The sequence below is a fragment of the Pipistrellus hanaki genome, assembly GCF_964339955.1.
Source record: "Pipistrellus hanaki genome assembly, chromosome: 14".
NCBI classification, from domain to species: Eukaryota; Metazoa; Chordata; class Mammalia; order Chiroptera; family Vespertilionidae; genus Pipistrellus; species Pipistrellus hanaki.
The window spans coordinates 37,717,548-37,737,438 of NC_140516.1; the positions used below are offsets into that span (position 1 = coordinate 37,717,548).

At 40.3% G+C, this 19,891-nt stretch overlaps 1 protein-coding gene across 3 annotated transcripts in view; it reads right to left on the bottom strand.

The window, feature by feature from the left end:
* The window catches only part of ERLIN1 (ER lipid raft associated 1), a 37,947-nt gene extending 19,353 nt beyond the window's left edge, over positions 1-18,594 (bottom strand). Inside the window, exons 1-7 of one of the 3 annotated variants that reach the window (XM_084904106.1) lie at positions 18,501-18,594; positions 18,077-18,199; positions 16,098-16,179; positions 12,217-12,263; positions 9,118-9,179; positions 6,628-6,753; positions 3,697-3,770 (exon numbers count right to left, since the gene is read on the bottom strand). In XM_084904106.1, the coding sequence (XP_084760232.1) occupies positions 3,697-3,770; positions 6,628-6,753; positions 9,118-9,179; positions 12,217-12,263; positions 16,098-16,179; positions 18,077-18,189 (504 nt within the window). In that variant the 5' untranslated portion in view covers positions 18,190-18,199; positions 18,501-18,594. Of the gene's footprint in view, positions 1-3,696; positions 3,771-6,627; positions 6,754-9,117; positions 9,180-12,216; positions 12,264-16,097; positions 16,180-18,076; positions 18,200-18,347; positions 18,476-18,500 lie in introns of those variants that run through there. The other 2 variants (XM_084904107.1, XM_084904108.1) reach the window with 2 other exon arrangements.
* Positions 18,595-19,891: the final 1,297 nt, after the last annotated feature.

Sequence of the window (19,891 nt, forward strand, 5' to 3'; positions counted from 1 at the left end):
TTGAGATCTTCTGTACAACATTTTACTTATAGTCAATAATAATGTATTAAAAATTTGTTAAGAGGGTAGATCTCATGTTAAATATTTTTAACACACACATACACACAAACCCCACCCTAAGGAAACTAACAAAAAAATGAGTAAAGACACTGAATTCACCAAGAATCATTTGCATACCTTAATGCTTAAAAAAAAGACTACGTTTAACAGCAGTAAGACTCATTAAATTCGTGAGTATTAATTTAATTTGGCATATGAGTTTCTAACCTAGGTCAGAAATTCTAAAAGAAACAAAAATATTATAATTATATAAAAGCCATGAACTATGCTCCCTATTTTTATTTATTTATTATTTATTTATAATATATTTTTATTGATTTCAAAGACAGGAATGGAGAGGGAGAGAGAGAGAAACATCAATGATGAGAGAATCAGCTGCCTCCTGCATTCCCTCTACTGGGGATAAAGCCTATGGGTCGATGCTCAACCACTGAGTCACACTGACTGGGCATTATGCTCCCAATTTTAAAACTTATACACCAATTGAGGTACTTGATATGCCTTCAAAAACAATAATCAAACTCCTCTGGCAGAAATTTCAGCTAACACTGCTGATGAGAGAGTATAAGCTGCTAGTTTTTCTGAAAGGCAATTTGGCATTATGTATCAAAAAGCACCAAACAGGGCATACACTTTGACCTGTCAATCCTACACATTAAATCCTACATTTAAGAACTTATCCTAAGGAAAGGATTTTAAAAGATGTATTTATAAGCTTGGTCATTGCAACATGCATATAATAGTAAAAATTGGAAGCACAGAAATTAAATAAAACCATTAAAAGTGATAATGCAGCAAATCTTTTTTTTTTATTTGAAAAGATGCTTATATACACTGCTAGTGAAAAAAACAGCTATGGCATAATTATACTTTAGTTTAACATTTATACTTATAAACAATATACTTAAGAAGAATCTGGAAAGATACAACAAACTCCTATCTTTGCATAGTAAGATTAGTGGTTAATTTCACTTTGTTATTCATCTTTTTCTTAATATCTAATATTTTACAACATACTGCATAACATATCTAGAATATACAAAGTATCCAGAATATACAAATTATTACTAACAAATTAATAAGAAAAAAATCTAACAGATAAATGGGCAATTCAGGGAGAAGAGTAGATAGGGATGGCTACAAAAATAAAAACTAGAAAGATGCTTGACTTCATTTAAAAACTAAGGAAATGCAAATCAAAGAGAGAGATAAATTCAAATCTATCAGCCATTTAGCAAAAATTAACATCTGATTGCTTCAAATCTGGTGAGTTGTAGACAAACAAGTATTCACAGATACTACTGGTAAGATGTAGAATTGTAGAGCTGACTGAAAGATAATTTTTACAAATAAGATGTGTCAAGAATGTTTGCTACATTATTGCTTACTAACAGCAAAAAAAAAAAGTGGGGGAGAACAATAGGGAAATTCTATATAATAAAACCCTAATATGCAATTGACGGGATGGTGGAACAACTGGTCACTATGACATGCACTGACCACCAGGGAGCAGACACTCAATGCAGGAGCTGCCCCTGGTGGTCAGTGTGCTCCCACAGGGGGAGCGCCACTCAGCCAGAAGCTGGACTCATAGCTGGTGAGCAACAGTGGTGGCTGGAGCCTCTCCTGCCTCCACAGCAGCACTAAGGACCCCTCAGGGGATGTCCGCCTGCTGAGGGCACAAGCTGGGCTGAGGGACCATTGTCCTCCCTCTCCTCCCAGCAGTGCATGAATGTCGTGCACAGGCTCTAGTGGTTATATAATAATGAAAAGGAATTCTAGGCAGCTGATAAAAAGAATGAGCTACACTCCAAGTCACAAACTGGGCAGAATCTAAGACTCTGTGACATTCACATTTATTATCTTTAAACCTGAAAAGCTACTCCAGCCACAACCAAGAGAATTTTGCAGTTAACTCTGGACATTTCAAATGACCCCTGAACTTCGGTGGCTCCCCCAGGCACCCATCAGAGATAATGGCACAATCTAAATGAGGATAGGAAAAACCGTAGCCATCTTTCCAGTCTTGTTTATACGATAAGACACTGTCACTCAACAGTGAATGCACCTCTCAGTAGCAATGAGACAGTCACTTGAGACATGTGACACCAAACAAAGCTTTATCTTTAACTACAGTAACGTTCACCACAATGATCAATTGGTCTCCTAGTAACTCTGAGAAATGATACTAGAGAAGCCATATTACCACTTCTCAGGTAATCTAGATCCAGAACCATGGCTTTCAAATGTTATTGACCATGATATGACCACAGTAAGAGATATTTTAGGATGTGAAGGCGATCTGGCTACGACATCTGTCACCCCATTGATCGCCAGGGTTGATTCAGCTGATCTAGATGGCTAGGCGGGTGTCCCCCTCCTCTCACACCGATCCATGTGTGTTCCTCCTGAATCTATGCGCTCGGACCACTTTCTCCCAGAGGAGAGGACCGGTCTTCGGTCAAGGGTATACGAGTAGCTGCGCTCCCCTGCTAGAACCTCCAAAGAAGCTCTCAAAGACACATTTTACAGTGATACCCAATATAAAAATCTACCCTCATACTTACATAATACAAAAATTTTACAGAATGACTTAAACTTACTACATGGCATTTACTGATTTCTTTTCCTATTTAATTCCAATTTACTTAAAATGCTGGTCATGACCCACTAAAACTGATTTTAGAATCCACTAATGGATTTCAATTCAATCTAAAAAATTATTAACTCCAAAAAGCAAGCATATAGCCTCTCATCATTCCGTCTCCCAATGCTAGTGCTGCTGCCACTGCCACCACTGCCAGCGCCGTCACCACTCCTGCCACCACCACTATTAATTTCAGCTGCTACCTTGCCTTTCTTTTCTCAGGGCATTCCACCCACCTGAAATACCTTCTTTACCCCTTTCCCTTATAAGTCCTTTTAATTCCAGACATACCTAAAATCCCAACTCAATCACAGTCATTTCTAGGCAGACTTCTTGAAATGTTCTCTTAAACTCTTATAGCAATAACCCAATCAATTTGCCTGTCAATTAATGCGTTAGGACATCTACTTTGTGTAGAATTATTGTCTAAATCTTATACTGGAAATTCCTTTCATAAGGAATACTCTTACACTGATTTATAACCATTACTGTAACTTAGTAATGCCTCACACTAGTAGTATGTGTATTTTATTTCTTTGTAAGGGCCTCAGCTTATCTGTTCCCTCTAGGAATTCATGATTAGCTATAAGAATATTTTATTCTGACAGAGACCTAAAGTCAAACTGAGAAAGGTATTCTATAACTCACTACAGAACTTCAATTAAATAATTTCAAAATAGCTGAAACCGGTTTGGCTCAGTGGATAGAGAGAGTGTCAGCCGGCAGACTGAAAGGTCCCGGGTTTGATTCTGGTCAAGGGCATGTACCTTGGTTGTGGGCACATCCCCAGTAGGGGGTGTGCAAGAGGCAGCTAATCAATGATTCTCTCTCATCTATGTTTCTAACTCTATCCCTCTCTCTTCCTCTCTATAAAAAATCAATAAAATATATTTTAAAAAATAATTGGAGAATAAACAGTATAATAAAAGGACCTTTAAATTTTAAAGCTCTCAAAATTCCCCGAGAATTTCTCTAGGAAAAAGGCTTACCTGTATGGTGAGTCCTGGTGCCATGACGTTTAAGTCTTCCTGCAAAGCTTGCTTCAGGTTTTCATCTATTTGATCTGTTTTTGAAGCCAAAAACAACAACTCTTATGACACTCAAAATTTTTTTTACATTGTCTTAATACTGAAACAAAACCTATTATTAGACCTAAAGTTCCCATGGTACTATTTTTTCACAGAGCTTAAAGTACTTCACATATATAAACAAATATATGTATATTATATATATTTAGTTTTCTTTTTGTGTGGGAGAAAGTGTGAAGAATTATCAAAGAAATCAAGTTGATCCAATAAATAGAGAATCTAGGTCTCTAATATCAATTCATTGTTTTTAATTAACACATGTCCTGATTCTCATTTTTTTAAAAATTTCTTTCTTCAATCTTTACCCCAAACCTCCAAATAACTATTATTTTGGACTTAAAAACAGAGAGGACAAGGTGAGTGGAATGGCTCACAGGAAGGTCTTTGAAGCCCACAAAAACGGACGACAGACATGTCACTTCACTTGGCCTTATAACTCATGAATTTTTGATTCACCTCAACAGTACATTCACCATTATTATAAAGACTACAGGCCCGGAGCACAAAATTCATGCACAGGGCATGGGTCCCTCAGCCTGACCTGCACCCTCTCCAACCTTGGAGCCCTCAGGGGAGCCCTCTCCAATCCAGGAACCGTGATGGCTTAGGCCCACTCCCTGTGGTTCTCTGCTCTCTGCAAGCCTGGCCACTCTGTGCCCGTGGTCCACAGGCTCTCCATGGCCCTGAGGCCCTACCCACCCCGGCTGCTCTGCAGGTCCACGCGTTACCCAGAGGCCCTCCGGGGCCAGGGCGGAATGCTTGCCTTGTTGCCACGATGACAAAGCAAGCATTCTACCAAGGCGCTCACGCTGCCTGCTCTCAGTGGCCATCCCCCTAGGACTGGGGAACTCTGGGGACTCAGGCGGGGCTGAGGGGACTGGGCGCTGCCATCTTGTAGCTATGGGTGCCACCATCGTTGTAACGGAGTGATGGTTAATTTGCATATTACCCTTTTATTAAATAGGATGGGTGATGTGACAAATCAGGACAGAACAGTTTTCTCAGACATGATCCCAATAGTTGTCTATCATTGATGAATCAACTGGTAGATTTACAAACTGATTAACCATTCCTATGCCTGCCTCTAAGAAATTCACTAAGAATTCCAGGAAGAAGTAAGAAACCAATAGCAACAATGCAATCACTGGTCAGAACTTTCTCAGTTATAAATGAAAAGTTACTTGGCCTGAAGCCGGTTTGGCTCAGTGGTAGAGCTTCGGTCTGCGGACTGAAGGGTCCCAGGTTCGATTCCGGTCAAGGGCATGTACATTGGTTGCAGGCACATCCCCAGTAGGGGGTGTGCAAGAGGCAGCTGGTTGATGTTTCTCTCTCATCGACATTTCTATCTCTCTATCTCTCTCCCTTCCTCTCTGTAAAAAAATCAATTAAAAAAAAAAAGTTATTTGTGCAGCCCTGGCCAGTGTGGTTAAATAATTAGGGTGTTGGCCCACACACCGAAGGGCCTTGGGTTTGATTCCCAGTCAAGGGTATGTACCCTGATTGCAGGTGCAGGAAGGCACATTCCATCCCTCCGTTCCCCCCCTCTTCTGTCACTCCCTTTCTCGCCCTCTATCTTCTTCTTCCACTCTCTCTCAAAATCAATGGGGGGGGAAATATTGTAAGGCAAGAATGAAAAAAAAAAGGTAATTTATGCAGAAATACAGTGCTGCCATCCTTAGAAAAGCCTGTTTGCAAGCTAGCCCTTGGCTTGTCACCTGGCAACTGGGACATAGAGAGGATTTCCATCAACCCTATAACTGATAAGAATAACTCACTGTTCATACAAATAATGTGGTTTATGCCAAATATCTGCCTTCTTTCTGGGAGTCTGGAATTTTGATATATACCATGCAGAGGGTGTCTATATAAAAATAAAAATCCTGGGCAGTGAGTCTCTAATGAGCTTCCCTAAGTAGACAACATTTTCACACATGTTGCAATTCAGTGCTGGAATAATTAAGTGTATACTGCTTGACTCCACTGGGAGAACACTCCTGAAAGCTTGTGCCTGGTTTCCTTCAGACTTCACCCATGTGCTTTATTCTTTTGCTATTAATGCATATTAGCTGAGAGTACAACTATATAATGAGTCCTGTCAGACCTCCTAGCAAATCATCAAACATGGAGGTGGGTCTTAGGAAACTCCAGGACACAGATTTCTAAATTTCCCTATATTATCTATTAAAATAGCAACAAAGCTATATTTTTAGTAAGTTATCACAGTAAAAACAGGATATAGTAATGTATTATGCATTTCAGAAAATGGGTATCCTATAATAATAAAACCCTAATATGCAAATCAACCGAATGGTGGAACGACAGCTTGCTATGATGTGTACTGACCATCAGGGGGCAGATGCTCAATGCAGGAGCTGCTCCCTGGTGAGCAGTGCACTCCCACAGGGGGAGTGCTGCTCAGCCTGGGCGGACGAGCACAGAGGTGGTGGTGGGAGCCTCTCTGGCTTCCATGGCAGCGCTAAGGAGCAGAAAGCCAGGAGGTAAGGAGCAAGGGATCCCAGACTGTGAGAGGGATGTCCACCTGCCAGCTTAGGCCCACTCCCCACAAGGGGTCCTGGACTGTGAGAGGGCGCAGGCTGGGCTGAGGGACTACCCATCTCAGTGCACTAATTTCGTCATTCTTAAAATAGCTTGTCTGAGCAACTAATTAATCTAATCATAAGAAAAAGAATATTTTAAAGACAATCGCTCTATTTTAAAATCAGAAGGAATGCTCAAAGAGCAAGTTTACTAATATTGTTATAGCATCCATAAACGAGTTGAACAAGATTTCCAATTAGTTATTTACATATTCAAAACAAGTAAGACACTTACCAAACAATTCAATGTAAACTTCTTGAAGTGTGTGGGCACTACAAAACTGGTTCAGTTCGTGGTGGATTTTATTGAAGATTAAGGTCTTGTCATAGTCTGCAGTGTAGTTCCTCACAATATCAAACACTGAAGGAGAGGTACAATCCATGTTTACTCATGTATCTTCTAATTCAGCCAAGGTAAAAGTTACACTGATATTATAATTCTAGAGGCAAACTTCAAATTCTATACTAAGAAGAGTATATATATCTTGGAGGTATAGGGAACTGAAAGTTTTCAAGCAAGGGTATGACACAATCAGATTTGTACTTTGGCAGCAGTATGAAGATGAACTGGGAGGCACGAAGATCAGAGGCAGGAAAGTGTAAAGCAATTACTACAAAGCAAAAGTTTAGCTAAGAGGTGTTAAGGGCCTTAACTAATTGAGGAACAGTGGGAATAAAAGAAAGCAGCTACAAAAAACCATTTTCAAAAAGGCAGTTTTTAAAGGCTGTTACAGAAGAGACCAGGCTAGAAGGGAAAGACGCAAACATTTATTGGGCCAGCTTTATGCCAGGCAATTTACATACATAGCATTTAAATATCACAAAAAATCTAATTGAGAAAACTGAGAAACAGAGCATTTCAGAATGTGCTTAAGGGTACCTACTAGACCATACCTGAACCTGTGCTTTAACTATTCAAACATGGGAGTTGAGGGATGGGTGAGAAAGGTGAAGGAATTAAGAACTACAAATTGGCAATTACAGAATAATCATCAGATGTAAAATACAGTATAGGGAATATAGTCACTAATATTTTATTGACTATGTATGATGTCAGATGTGAACTAGATTTATCGGGATGATCACTTTGTATTATATATAATACAAAGGTTTAGTTGTAAACCTGAAACTAACATTGTATGTTAATTATAACTGAAAAGTAAAAAATTAAAAAACAACAACACATGCTGCTTTCTCTTGTTCAGACCCAAGGACTTGCTCCACTGGCCTTTCCTTGATAAATAGGCCATAATAAATATTTGTTGATTAATTCATTTGCTTGGTCATTTCTAAATGAACTGGCGAACCAAGTTTCCTCTTTATCTTTGGCTAGTGAAAAGCAATCTCCCTTTCTTCTATTTTTCCAATCACAATTCATCCCACTGATTTGTTGCCAGGGAAAGTAAATGAAAAAGGACAATGAAAATACTTAATCACTGAACAATAGAATACCAATCCACTGGGCAATAATACAACCTGTTCTCTGGTATGAAATCCTTTTGCTATTTGACCTGATCCAGTGATATGAAATTTAGCATGACCTTACATTCCAATATATATTTGGTATTGTCTTCTTAAGTAAAACAAAAACTCCTTATGGCAAAGGTTCTAACATCACCTTTTTAAATTGTTTTCATCAAATACAGTATCCTGTACATACTGGGCATGCCAATTTTAATAATAAGGATAAAGGTAGAATGGCAGATCTTTCCACTAAAAGAGATCAATGTACATCCATGTTCACAGATTATTCACAACAGCAAAAACATAAAGGCAATCCAAGTGTCCATTGATGGATAAATGGATATACAAAATGTGGTATATGCATACAGTGGAATATTATTCCGCCTTAAAAAGGACATTCTGATACATGTTACAACATGGATGAACCTTGAGAACATTATGCTAAGCGAAATAAGCCAGTCACAAAAAGACAAATACCGTATGATTCCACTTATATAAGGTACATAGAGCATTCAGAATCAGAGAGACAGAAAGTAAAATGGTAATTACCAGAGGCTGAAGAGAAGGGGAAATGGGAGTTATTATTCAATGTTTATAGAGTTTCATTTTATAAGATGAAAAGAGTTATCAAGATCGAGTTGATGATGGTTGCACAACAATCTGAATGTATTTAATACCACTGAACTGTACACTTAAAAAATGGTAAGATGATTTATGCTATGTGTATTTTGCTACAAAATATTGGGGGGAGCAATCAAACCAAACAAAGACAGATTTTCTTAAGTTTTTTAAAAGTGCCCACTCCATCTCTATGTTTTCATCTTTTACCAAGAAAATGTTGCTCCCACAATGCTTTCAGATTGCTCTGTAAGTTATAGCATATCTCATAACCAAAAAAGATTTTTCTATGGTCACAAATCAATGTGGCTTAAGACTTAAGCAATTACAGATTTTTAGCATGCATGGAAATGATCTCTCATCCTGAATGGATAAAATGCTATTTTCTAGAAATTCTGTCTTGCTCTTTAAAAACAAAGAGTAACCCACACATTTGCAGAAAAGTCAACTTTGTGTAGAACTTGTGACCTATTTCTGCCACCATTCTCTCAAAATGGAAACTATTCCAGTGATTATTTTTTATACATATAGAAATAAATGAAGTCATAAAACTTTAAAAGTACCTTTCTATTCTTTAGGGAATCTCTCAGTTATAAATACTCTGATTATAACCATAAAACAACAGAACAGACCAGTACCATACCTGCATAAGGAGCCAACATATTAACCACTTCTATCCGATCAATATAGATCATGACCCCACCACTAAAAAAAAAGAAGAAAAAAAAGAAAGAAAAAGAAAAAAGCATGAGCCAAATACAAATCTATTATAATCCCAGATCATCAAACATATGCCACAAGATAGAAATTTAGAAAGAAAATCTAAAGACATATATTACTGATTAAAATGACTTCACTAATCACTACTCAAATAACCCTACACACTCACCTAGTTCCTTACATAACTAAGGTTCACCTCTGTAACTGTTGTGACCAATTCAGCTCACATGAAGACCAAACCTATAACCTAACGCTACTTAGCACTTTGCTTATTAACTGGCCAACAGATAAAGCAATGCTCTTCTCAAAGTCTTCCATCAAGAAACCAAGTAAAGCCCTAACCAGTTTGGCTCAATGGATAGAGCATTGGCCTGCTGACTTAATGGTCTCAAGTTCGATTCCGGTCAAGGGCATGTACATTGGCTGTGGGCACATCCCCAGTAGTGGGTGTGTAGATTGATATTTCTCTCTATCCCTCTCCTTTCCTCTCTGCAAAAAAATCAATAAAATATATTAAAAAAAGAAAAAAAGAAACCAAGTAAAATGGTTCCTCAGGAGATATGAAGGCCAGCCACACTTTAAAATCCTTTTGGTTTCCTCCTTTATCTTAATAATTAATCAAAGAGTTTTTATGTTTTATCCATATTTATTTTTGTATAAGAAAATTTGCCCCTCAAGTAAACCTGGCACACTAGAAAGACAGGTCTTGTTAATTAGTGGTTCAAATGCTTCCTGGGCTACCATGAGGGACATGTGAATTTCAACTTGAGGTACATGAGATTTTTTAAATGAAAACAACTAAGCCTTCCTACCAACTTACAATAACATTTCCCCGACCCCTCCCTGATAAGAAAAGAGTAGTACATGCTCACTAAAAAAAAAAAAAAAAAAAAAAAAAAAATCTGAAAAAATAGGAAAACAAAAAGATTAACATGAAATTTACCAAAAATCTCACTAGCTGCCAATTTTGAGTCATCTCTAAAGGGAATCCATAAAAAAAAAAGTGACAGACAGACCTAGAGAGAATTTATCAAATTTGCTCCCTTTTAAAAAGCATGTGTCCTTCCACTGATGTCAAAGCCTCTTTTATATCGGCTTGTAATAAATATTTTAATCATTTAAAAAATACCTTCAATTTTACATTACTTTTGATACAATTCAATGTACTGATTATATTCTAGAAATAATATATGCCTTGCTTGCCTTTCTTTCCTTAAAACTAGCTTTTTTCATAATAAGGTCCTAAAACCACAAATAGCATTACCATCACCTGAGAACTTCTGCTAGAAATGCAAATTCTCAGGCTTCAATCCAGACCTATTGAATCAGAAACTCGCTTTTAATACTACATATGACAGGTGAGATGATTTCATTTTAAACTGTTATTGAGTACTTACTCTGGATCAAGTGCTGGGTTGGGCACTTCATATACACTAATTCTATCCCTTAGTATAACTGCAAGATAGGTCTTATTACCTGACTAGAGGCCCGGGGCAAAAATTCCTCAGCCCAGCCGGCACCCCCTCCAATCTGGGACCCCACAGGGATGTCTGATATCCCTCTCACAATCCAGGACTGCTGGCTCCCAACTGCTCACCTGCCTGCCAGCCTGATCACCCCCTAACCACTCCCTGCCAGCCTGATTAATGCCTAACTGCTCTCCTGCCAGCCTGTTTGCCCCTAACTGCCCTCCCCTGCAGGCCTGGTCACCCCTAACTGCCCTCTCCTGCAGGCCTGGTCCTCCCCAACTGCTCTCTCTTACAGGCCTGGGTCCCCCCCAACTATCCTTCCCTGCAGGCCTGGTCACCCCACCTTCCTTCCTCTACCAACCTGGTCACCCCTAACTGCTCTCCCTGTAGGCCTGATTGCCCCCTACTGCCCTCTCTTGCAGGTCTGGTCCCTCCCAATTGCCCTCCCCTCCTGTCCTGATTGCCCACAACTGCCCTCTCTTGAAGGCCTGCTCCCTCCCAACTGCCCTCCCCTGCTGGCCATCTTGTGCCCACATGAGGACAGCCATCTTGTGTGTTGGAGTGATGGTCAACTTGCATATTATCTTTTATTAGATAGGCTAGAGGCCTGCTGCATGGGTGGGGGCCAGCTGGTTTGCCTGAAGGATGTCCTGGATCAGGGTGGGGATTCCCATGGGGTGTGGGGAGGCCTGGGCGAGGGGCCTGTGGTGGTTTGCAGGCTGGCCACGCCCCCTAGTGACCAAGCAGAGGCCCTGGTATCTGGGATTTATTTATCTTCTATAATTGAAACTTTGTAGCAGAGGCCAAGGCAGGCCAGGGCTGCGGAAACTTGGATTCCTCCATCACCAGGGGAAACCCAAGCCTCCTGCTCTCTCCAGCTCTGTGGCTGCTGCCATTTTTGTTGGGATTTATCTATCTTCTATAATTGAAACTTTGTAGCCTTGAGTAGAGACCTGGGTCCGCCAGGGTGTGCGGAAAGCTTGGCTTCCTCCATTGCTGGAGAAACCCAAGCCTTCTGCTCACTCCAAGGCCACAGTCATCTTGGTTGGGTTAATTTGCTTACTCGCTCCTGATTGGCTGATGGGCATTGCTTGTGGGTGTAGCAGAGTGGTGGTTAATTTGCATATTACTCTAATTTTTATTAGATAGTATTTTTACAAATGAGGGAACTGGGCTTAGCAAAGTCAATAAAGGCATGTATGGCAGCAATGATTATATGGAAACTTTGTTCTTTCTGCTCAATTTAGCTATGAACCTAAAAGTGCACTAAAGAATAAAGTCTAGTTAAAAAAAAAAACCCACAAAACTCAAAAAAGCAGATGTGGCAGTCCTGATATACGTATGAAGTTAGGTCTGCTGGTTCTTTTCAATAACACCCTAATGGCTCTTAAGATAAAAAGCTCCTGTTTGGAGACAGGGCTTTCCTCATATAATGCCCAGAAGAGAAAACTCCTGGGGTTACTTTCATGCCATTTGAAAGATGTTTAACTGATTAGAGCTTATGAACAGAAACTCTATCTGAACTAAAGGGAGGTTGGTGAGGGAAAGCTTACCTTGTTCCACAAGGCACATTTTTAACTTCATCAGTTTGCAGTGTTGTCTGGGGAGGAAAAAACATCTCAATACTCAGGACACATATTGTCAAAGAACTACCGGTCCCAGAGGGTAAAACTCTGGAGAAGTACTGAGAGGTAAATATAGGAGAGCTCCATTACAATTTTAGTCACCAAAGATTAACTATCAAAGCAATTTCTTTTTGTATCCCAGCAGATATGAAAGTTTTGAGACAAAATATTTTATAGTTAATGTCTGAATCAGGATGCACTTGGAAAGTTTCAATGTTCAACCTCTCAGAGTCCCTTATTTGCCTAGAGCTGGCCAAGGATTACAAACTACCTGGCTTACTCACAAGGATACTACTACGAGGACTTGTGCTCTGAACTTTGATTCCACTGTTAATATTACTGCTTATGACGAAGGTAAAAAGATAACTATTATATGCATACAACTCAAAGGTACCCTTGAACTGAAAAACAATCTTTTTCTCTGAAGCTATGGTCAATATTTAGTTTAGGCCCTAGTAATTTCTCAAATGGTCTGTTCAATTTCCTTTTTAGCAGAAGTGCCACCACCAGCGCTACTTCTTTCCAAGAATCTGGTACTTCATTACTTTGCCCCTTTGTTTGGACCCATAGTGATTCTCTCTTGTATTCTAAGGCCTCCACTAGGTGAATACCTAATGAGTATATTCTAGACACACTGCTCCTTATTAAGCACTCAGCAACATATTACTTTATGGGATACAAAGGAGAAAGTATAGTCCCTGTTTTCAAAGAGCTCATTATCCAACATAGGAGATAAAATCCTTACAAAGCAATCTATAACAGGTATAAAATAACAGCGTATAAACTGGAATGTTAGGTATTAAATGGCAGAGAGTAAAATGATAGGTTGAAAAGCTCTCTGAAGTGAAGTATTTATAAGCCAGGTCTACAGAGGGAGAAATAAGAACAGATGAGACAGAGGAACATTTTAGGTTCAATAAATATCTATTCAAATATATAAAGTTGAGAACAAACAGTACATACTACTAGTATAAGTGACAGGAAGAGGACTGGTTTGCCTGCCGCAGAAGGGGGGATATAGATGAAAGTTGATTTTCTGAGAAGAGAACATGGTGGTACTAGGTAGAGGGCCCTGCATGTTCAAAGGAGGGAGGGAGGGGCTTGGGTTCTCCTAATCTATCTTATATACAACCACAAAAAAAACTTTCAAAAATATGGTTTTCTTTAATTCCTTGGCTCATATGTGGTGCATTCTCAGTATGCATCTTATTTAGAGGCAAGAAAACCAGCTGGGAAGCTAAAGTATTAATTTATTTAGGCTGATTTAGTAAAGGGCATGGAAATTAAAAGCTGTCAGTCCAAGAGTCATAATAGAGAAAGGATTAAATAACTGGTTGCATATAAAATTCCAGGAAAAAAGAGAATTGAGTTTAATTCAGGGGTTGAGAAATAGGGTGATGGTAAACATAGTGATAGGTTCTAGATAGACAGAGAAAAGTTGAAGAAATGAGCTCAATTTATTGTATTTCCTTCAAAACATTAGTCATATTCTACACCAACAAAGAAGCTTATATCTTCTAATATGTTCCAAAATTTCATGAAAGTAAATCTTTCATGTATCATTTGAATAAGAACAATTTTTAAAAAAATACGTATTTTATTGATTTTTTACAGATAGGAAGAGAGAGATAGTTAGAAACACCGATGAGAGAGAATCATCGATCAGCTGCCTCTTGCACATCCCCTACTGGGGATGTGCCCGCAACCAAGGTACATGCCCTTGACTGGAATCAAACCCGGGACCTTTCAGTCTGCAGGCCGACGCTCTATCCACTGAGCCAAACCGGTTTCAGCTAAAAAGGGTTTTTATTAATATAATTTTTTCCTAGAATGTTACTGCTTCACATATTAAAAAAGAACATTCCTATTAAGTCACACTGGCTCCCCCATTTAATTTTTTTGTAAATTTAAAGTATATTGTTGACATGGAAATCTCTTTACTAATTTCATTTCCATTAAGTATGATGGTTTATTGCAATATGTAAATATACATGTATACACACTATATATAATATTTGTTATATGTGCAACTAAACTCTAAAACCTATTTAATGTTTATTATCTGTATCTCTTCTATATATCTCTGCATCAGTACAACTCAACATACTAAGCTCCAAGAAGGCAGAGATAGATTTGCCTGGCTTTGAACAGATCTAACAAAATCCCCTAATCTCTAAGAGTGTGAGGCTGCCATTGATAACATTATTACAAACCATTTGGGCTATTAGTGAGGTCATGTAATTAAAACTCCTTCTTTCACAGAGGAATAACTGAACTCTACAGCAGTGAAGTGATTTTTGCAAAGTCATATAATTAATTGGTTTTAGAGCCAGAACTGAAGTCTCCAGGTTTCTGACCCCATGTGTTCACTACACCTACCTGCTCAATTTAACAATTTTCACAAGCAGAAAGGTCAGAAATATAAATGGGTTACAATCCCTGCCTTCAAGAAGCTTGGAGATTTTCTGGAAGGAAAATACACACAAAAACTTAGAGAACAAACAAGACAGTAGTATTAAAAGAAATAAGATCAAGGACCAAAATTTATAGTACAGACATTCAGAGCTATAGATTAAAAGAGGGATTTGCGATAAGCCTTAAGTCTGGCAAGATTTAGACAGGAGAGAAGAAATGAAGGGAAAGATGAGGAGAGAATAGGTGATGGCATGAACCAAGGCAAGTGTGAATAAAATAGAGAAAATATGGAAATCAGTCCAGGTAAAGGAAGAACACATTTCACTTCAACAGATACAAATTCTTGCCTTATGCCATTGAAAAACAACTTGGAAGGAAACCTGGAGGATTTAAGTATTTATAATGAAACTCTAACTTATCAAGACTAGATTTAAATTCCATGATTAACTATATTACATTTTCCTCAGTCTTAAAAAAATTAGCAGATAGTATACAATCCATAGATTTATGATCATACTGATAAAACAGTCACAATCTAATCCTATTTTATGATCTTATTAACGGCCGGGTGCACAGTTTCGTGCACCAGTGGGGTCCCTCAGCCTGGCCTGCGCCCTCTTGCAATCCAGGACCCCTAGAGGGATGTCGGATAGCCGGTTTCGGCCCAATCCTTGTAGGCCTGATCCAGACAGGAGGGAGACCAATTCTGTGCATTGAGCATCTGTCCCCTGGTCAGTGTGCATCATAGTGAACGGTTGACCAATGGTTTGGTCGTTTGGTCCATTCGGTCCTTTAGGCTTTTATATATATAGATTTCAAAAGATATTTTACTACTTCCCACGATCAAGACACTGTTCTCAATGATAAGATGCTACTTCAAATATTCTGAAATACTATTAAAATAAAACATTCCCTAAGGTTCCACATAAAATTGTCCTTAATGTCCCCAGGCAAAAAATGTGAGGCAGAAAAGCTGTGTATAAAAATTCAGATCCTCAGTGTTAACAGTAGTCTAGGAGCTTGCCTCTATGGAAACCAAACACTGTTCTAAACCAGTAATCACTCGTTTGTTTTTCTAGTTGTGCGTGGAAGACCTGCTTTTATTTTGACAGCAGCAACAGAAAACCTGCTGCATACCCCTATATAGATGTGAGAAATCAGTTCTTCCAAGTTGCATAGCTCTTACTTCTAACATACTTCAACAGAATGAGGTGGTTCAAAAGCACAAACTGTACTGTGACACCTGTACTGTGACAACTGTACTCTGTACTTTAACTCCTGCACTTAAGTAAATAGCACCATCTGATTAAGCAATAAGGAAATCTATCTCCATCCACATCTGTTCCTGTCACACCTGTTCATCCAGTGTAGGGGCTTCCTTAGAAACCACTTACCTGTACAGATCTGAACGTAGTAATGAAAGGCATCATAATGTGGTAGCCCGGTCCACTGGGGGTAGTTAGTAAAGCTCCTCCCCTGCAAAGATGTTTCAAATTGACAAAATTATAAAGAGAGAAATTCTCTTTCCAAATCTAAAATGCTGTAATAGGTATTCACTCTTACTCATGCTATTGACCTATTAAAGCCTCACTAATATGAATTATACATAATGAACAACTGCTAGTCCCTAAAATATCTGCCACAGCTAAGGTGAAAAAAAATCACATTAAACTGCTGATGTTACACCTTGTTTCATAAGATGAACCAACTATATCTCTGGGTTTCCAGCACTGCTCATAGGTACAAAGGATTTTCGATGGTTTTTAACTGTCTGAAAAATACTTGTAAAAAGAATTCTAATGGCTCTCAGTTGCTATATTTTGATTGTGCATAACACATTCACTAACCAGTTCAAAACATAATACATTTAATCACCAGGTTAAAAAAGAATACAAACTTTCAAGGAGAAAATTTCAGAGGTTCAAGATTCTTTTAATCTACCTATATAATAAGGCAATGAAAATACTGGGTGCATAAAGTTTATTTTTAAAAACACAGAGAAAAGTAGCATGGCAAGATAAAGAGTAAGGGAATAAGATTAAAAGTAGAGAGAATATAACTCTGGACTTGTTCACCAAATTTTGGAATGTGTGAACTATGACAGCATATCTTGGAAATTATTTTAAAAAAAAAAGGCACTTGAGGGATAAATATTAAAAAGAAGACCTTTTGTAACACAGTGAAGAATAACTTCATAGAACTTAGCTTCCTATTTGAAAATATAGATATACAAAGGATTAATAACAAACAACTAAGAAAATATGAACTGTTTGAGGTATATCCCTAATTCTTTGAGACCCACACCTTGAAAAGCTCTTTCCTAGATTTCACTACCAGGAAGACAATGCTGAACTAGATGGAATTATAAACTAACCTGTTATTCATCTGCTAAGATTTATCACTGAAATTGCATTTGAAACTCGTGTTTCACAGGTAAGACTGTTTCTAAGATTCAGGATGGATTTAAAAGTAGAAATATCACTTTGGGGGGGATGATGGAAACAAGTAAAAAAAGGTTGAAGTTGAAGCCCTTTCAAATCATTATTGCAATTTCTCCAGATTATCCTCTGTGTCTAGGTTAAAAAAACACACACAAAAACTGGTGGTTCCACGTTGAAGGAAAAGCTACTGGAGCCCAACTAGAGAGCAACACATCCCACACCATTCCTTTCCTCAACCTGAAAGAAAGGGTGATAAGGTGGGAGGAGGGTGGTCCATCAATGCTGAGCTGCTGTGTCTCGAGGTCCAGGGATATAACAACTGTCATTTATAAGCCAAAACCAGACACTAGGTGATTTTAAGGGGGGGAGAAGAGAGGATGTAAAGGACCATCACTAATAGGGCCAGCCTTTCTAAACAGCATGTAAAGTTCAAGCCCAAAGTCTGTACAGGTGTATGGCAGTGTTTCCCAAAGTGTGGTACGGTACCCCCCAGGGGTAACGGGAAGAGTTTGGTGGGGATTTGCACTGCACCATGCTTAGCTGCGCCTAATTCTACGTTCTCATGAGTACGAGGGGTACTCGGCTTTACGAAAATTATAGAAGGGGTGCACATATGTCAAAAGTTTGGGAAACACTGGTGTATGGAATTCAACAACTCACCCATCTCTTCAGTTACAGATGGCGTGGCCACTGCCTTTCTTCATTCACTTTTTTTCCTACAAAAATTGAGCTACAAGAAATACATAGGGACTCGACCTCTGCACTAACATTGCCCAACACCTGCAGGGTGCTCTGCAAAAGCCTGAGCCTCGGCCCCCAAGAGCCAGGACGAAAGTCACTGCGGAGGGCTGGAGAGGGCTCCCCTGACGCCGCAGAGGGAGCCGCTCCGGCGGAGCCCGCTTCCCCCGGAGCGGACCGCGCACGCCGCTCACCTGTAGTACACCGCCAGGTGTCCTTCCTCGATCTTGTGGATGGAGGCATAGAGCACGGCGACCACCACACCCACCACTGCAGCCACCAGAGCCCGGACTTGAGTCATATTCATCCTGTTGCTCCTGGATAAGGAAGGAGCACCCCCAGCCCCGTGAGAGATAGGCCTATCCCGTCCGCACAACCGGCTGGCTCCCTGCCGCACGCCGCGCCGGGAAGTCTGGTGCCCCCTTTCCCCTCATTCATTCCTCCTGGCAGAACCCGCTCACCCACTCCACCCCGCGCGAAACGGCCCGCGGGCCGCCCCTGCTCAGGGAGCGTCGTGACACCCCGTCTCCCAATGGCCGCGCCCGCGGCACAAGGTGCTCAGGAGGGGGTCCCCCCCGCAGAGTCCGAGGGCAGGCCCACCCCTCCGCCGCGCCTCACCGGTCAGTGACGCATCGCCCCCGCCCCGCACGTGCCGCGGCTTCCTCGCGCCAACCGCCGCCAACCGCCGGCCCCGCCCACCCCTGGGCTCTGCGGCTGCGCGGGCTGCGCGGGCACGCAAGCCGACGCAGCGCTCGCCCCGAGACTGAAGAGACGGGGAGCGCAGGGGACAAAATTCTCCGGCCGCCTGCAGCGCAATTTCCTATAAAAGCGCTCGGACTCTTTTTTGTGGGCGCTGCTGGTTTCCAGCTCAGGAAAACAAGTCGGTAGGGTAGGCAGGGGTGCCCAATTAGAAGAGGGCCTCTGGGACAAGGAACTGGTCAGTTCTTGTGCAAAAACTCACTCAAGTGTTCCTTTTATTTGTGTTTTTGTGGGTGTTTTTTTTTTTTTTTACCGAAGCCTAAGTGGCAAGCACACGCTTTATGTACGGGTCCTGCAATGAATTCAGGGGCAACCAGACTTGTTGGAAGCGTAAGTTCTGAAGAGGAAGATAATCAATTTCATTGCATAGTCGTTCATCAAGTCATTTTTCTGAGCACCTATCGATGTGCCTGAAGCTGATCTGGGGAGGACTTGATGGCCATCCAAGCAATAGGAACGGGTCCTCTAGAAAAATGAAAAGGAACAGGGAGCATTTGAGCTCCTGTGAAGCCATTATGATGGAAGGGAGTGGGATGGAGGGCTAGTCCCGGATTTTGAAAGACTCAAAGCACTTTTTCTGTAGGGAGAGGGAACTGGAAGGCTAGAAAATAGAGACAGTCTTTTTACTGCATATTCTTCTGTTCTTTTAAAATATGCATTAAAAGCATATATTACCAGACAAAAAGGACAAAGTAAAAGAGCAGAGAAAGGAATAAGATGAGCAAACACAGGGAAATAAGGGCAGCATATTAGAGTAGGTTGGCCAGTAATGGTTACTGTAAGCCTTCAAAGGCTAGCAGTGGGACCATAACTGTACAAGTGGACTAGGGTAGGAGGACTCTGTAACCTCTTGGGCAGTGCTTTAGGGCCAGTGAGTCTGCAAAATGGTTTACAGTGGAGAGAGAGTAGAGGCAAGGAAGCAAAATGGTTAGAAACTGCAGGTCCAGTTATAATGGTGATAACTGGAAATGGGAAGGGGCAAGTCATTAAAGCCAGCCCTCCCAGATTACTCTATCCTCTTCTTTACCTGTATCATTCATTTCCCTGGGACCTTGTTTGTTCCAGATCAAACAAGGTCCTGGGGACTGTCTGGCCGGCAGGCCATATAAGGCCACAAAATAATTTGTTCTGGCCCTGCCAAGGCATTAGGGGTGAGTTAAGTGACCAAATATAGCAGGCTAATTTTTAAGTTGACAATTTTGTGTGGCCTGTGAATGATGTTATAAATTTCCAAATGGCCCTTGACATGG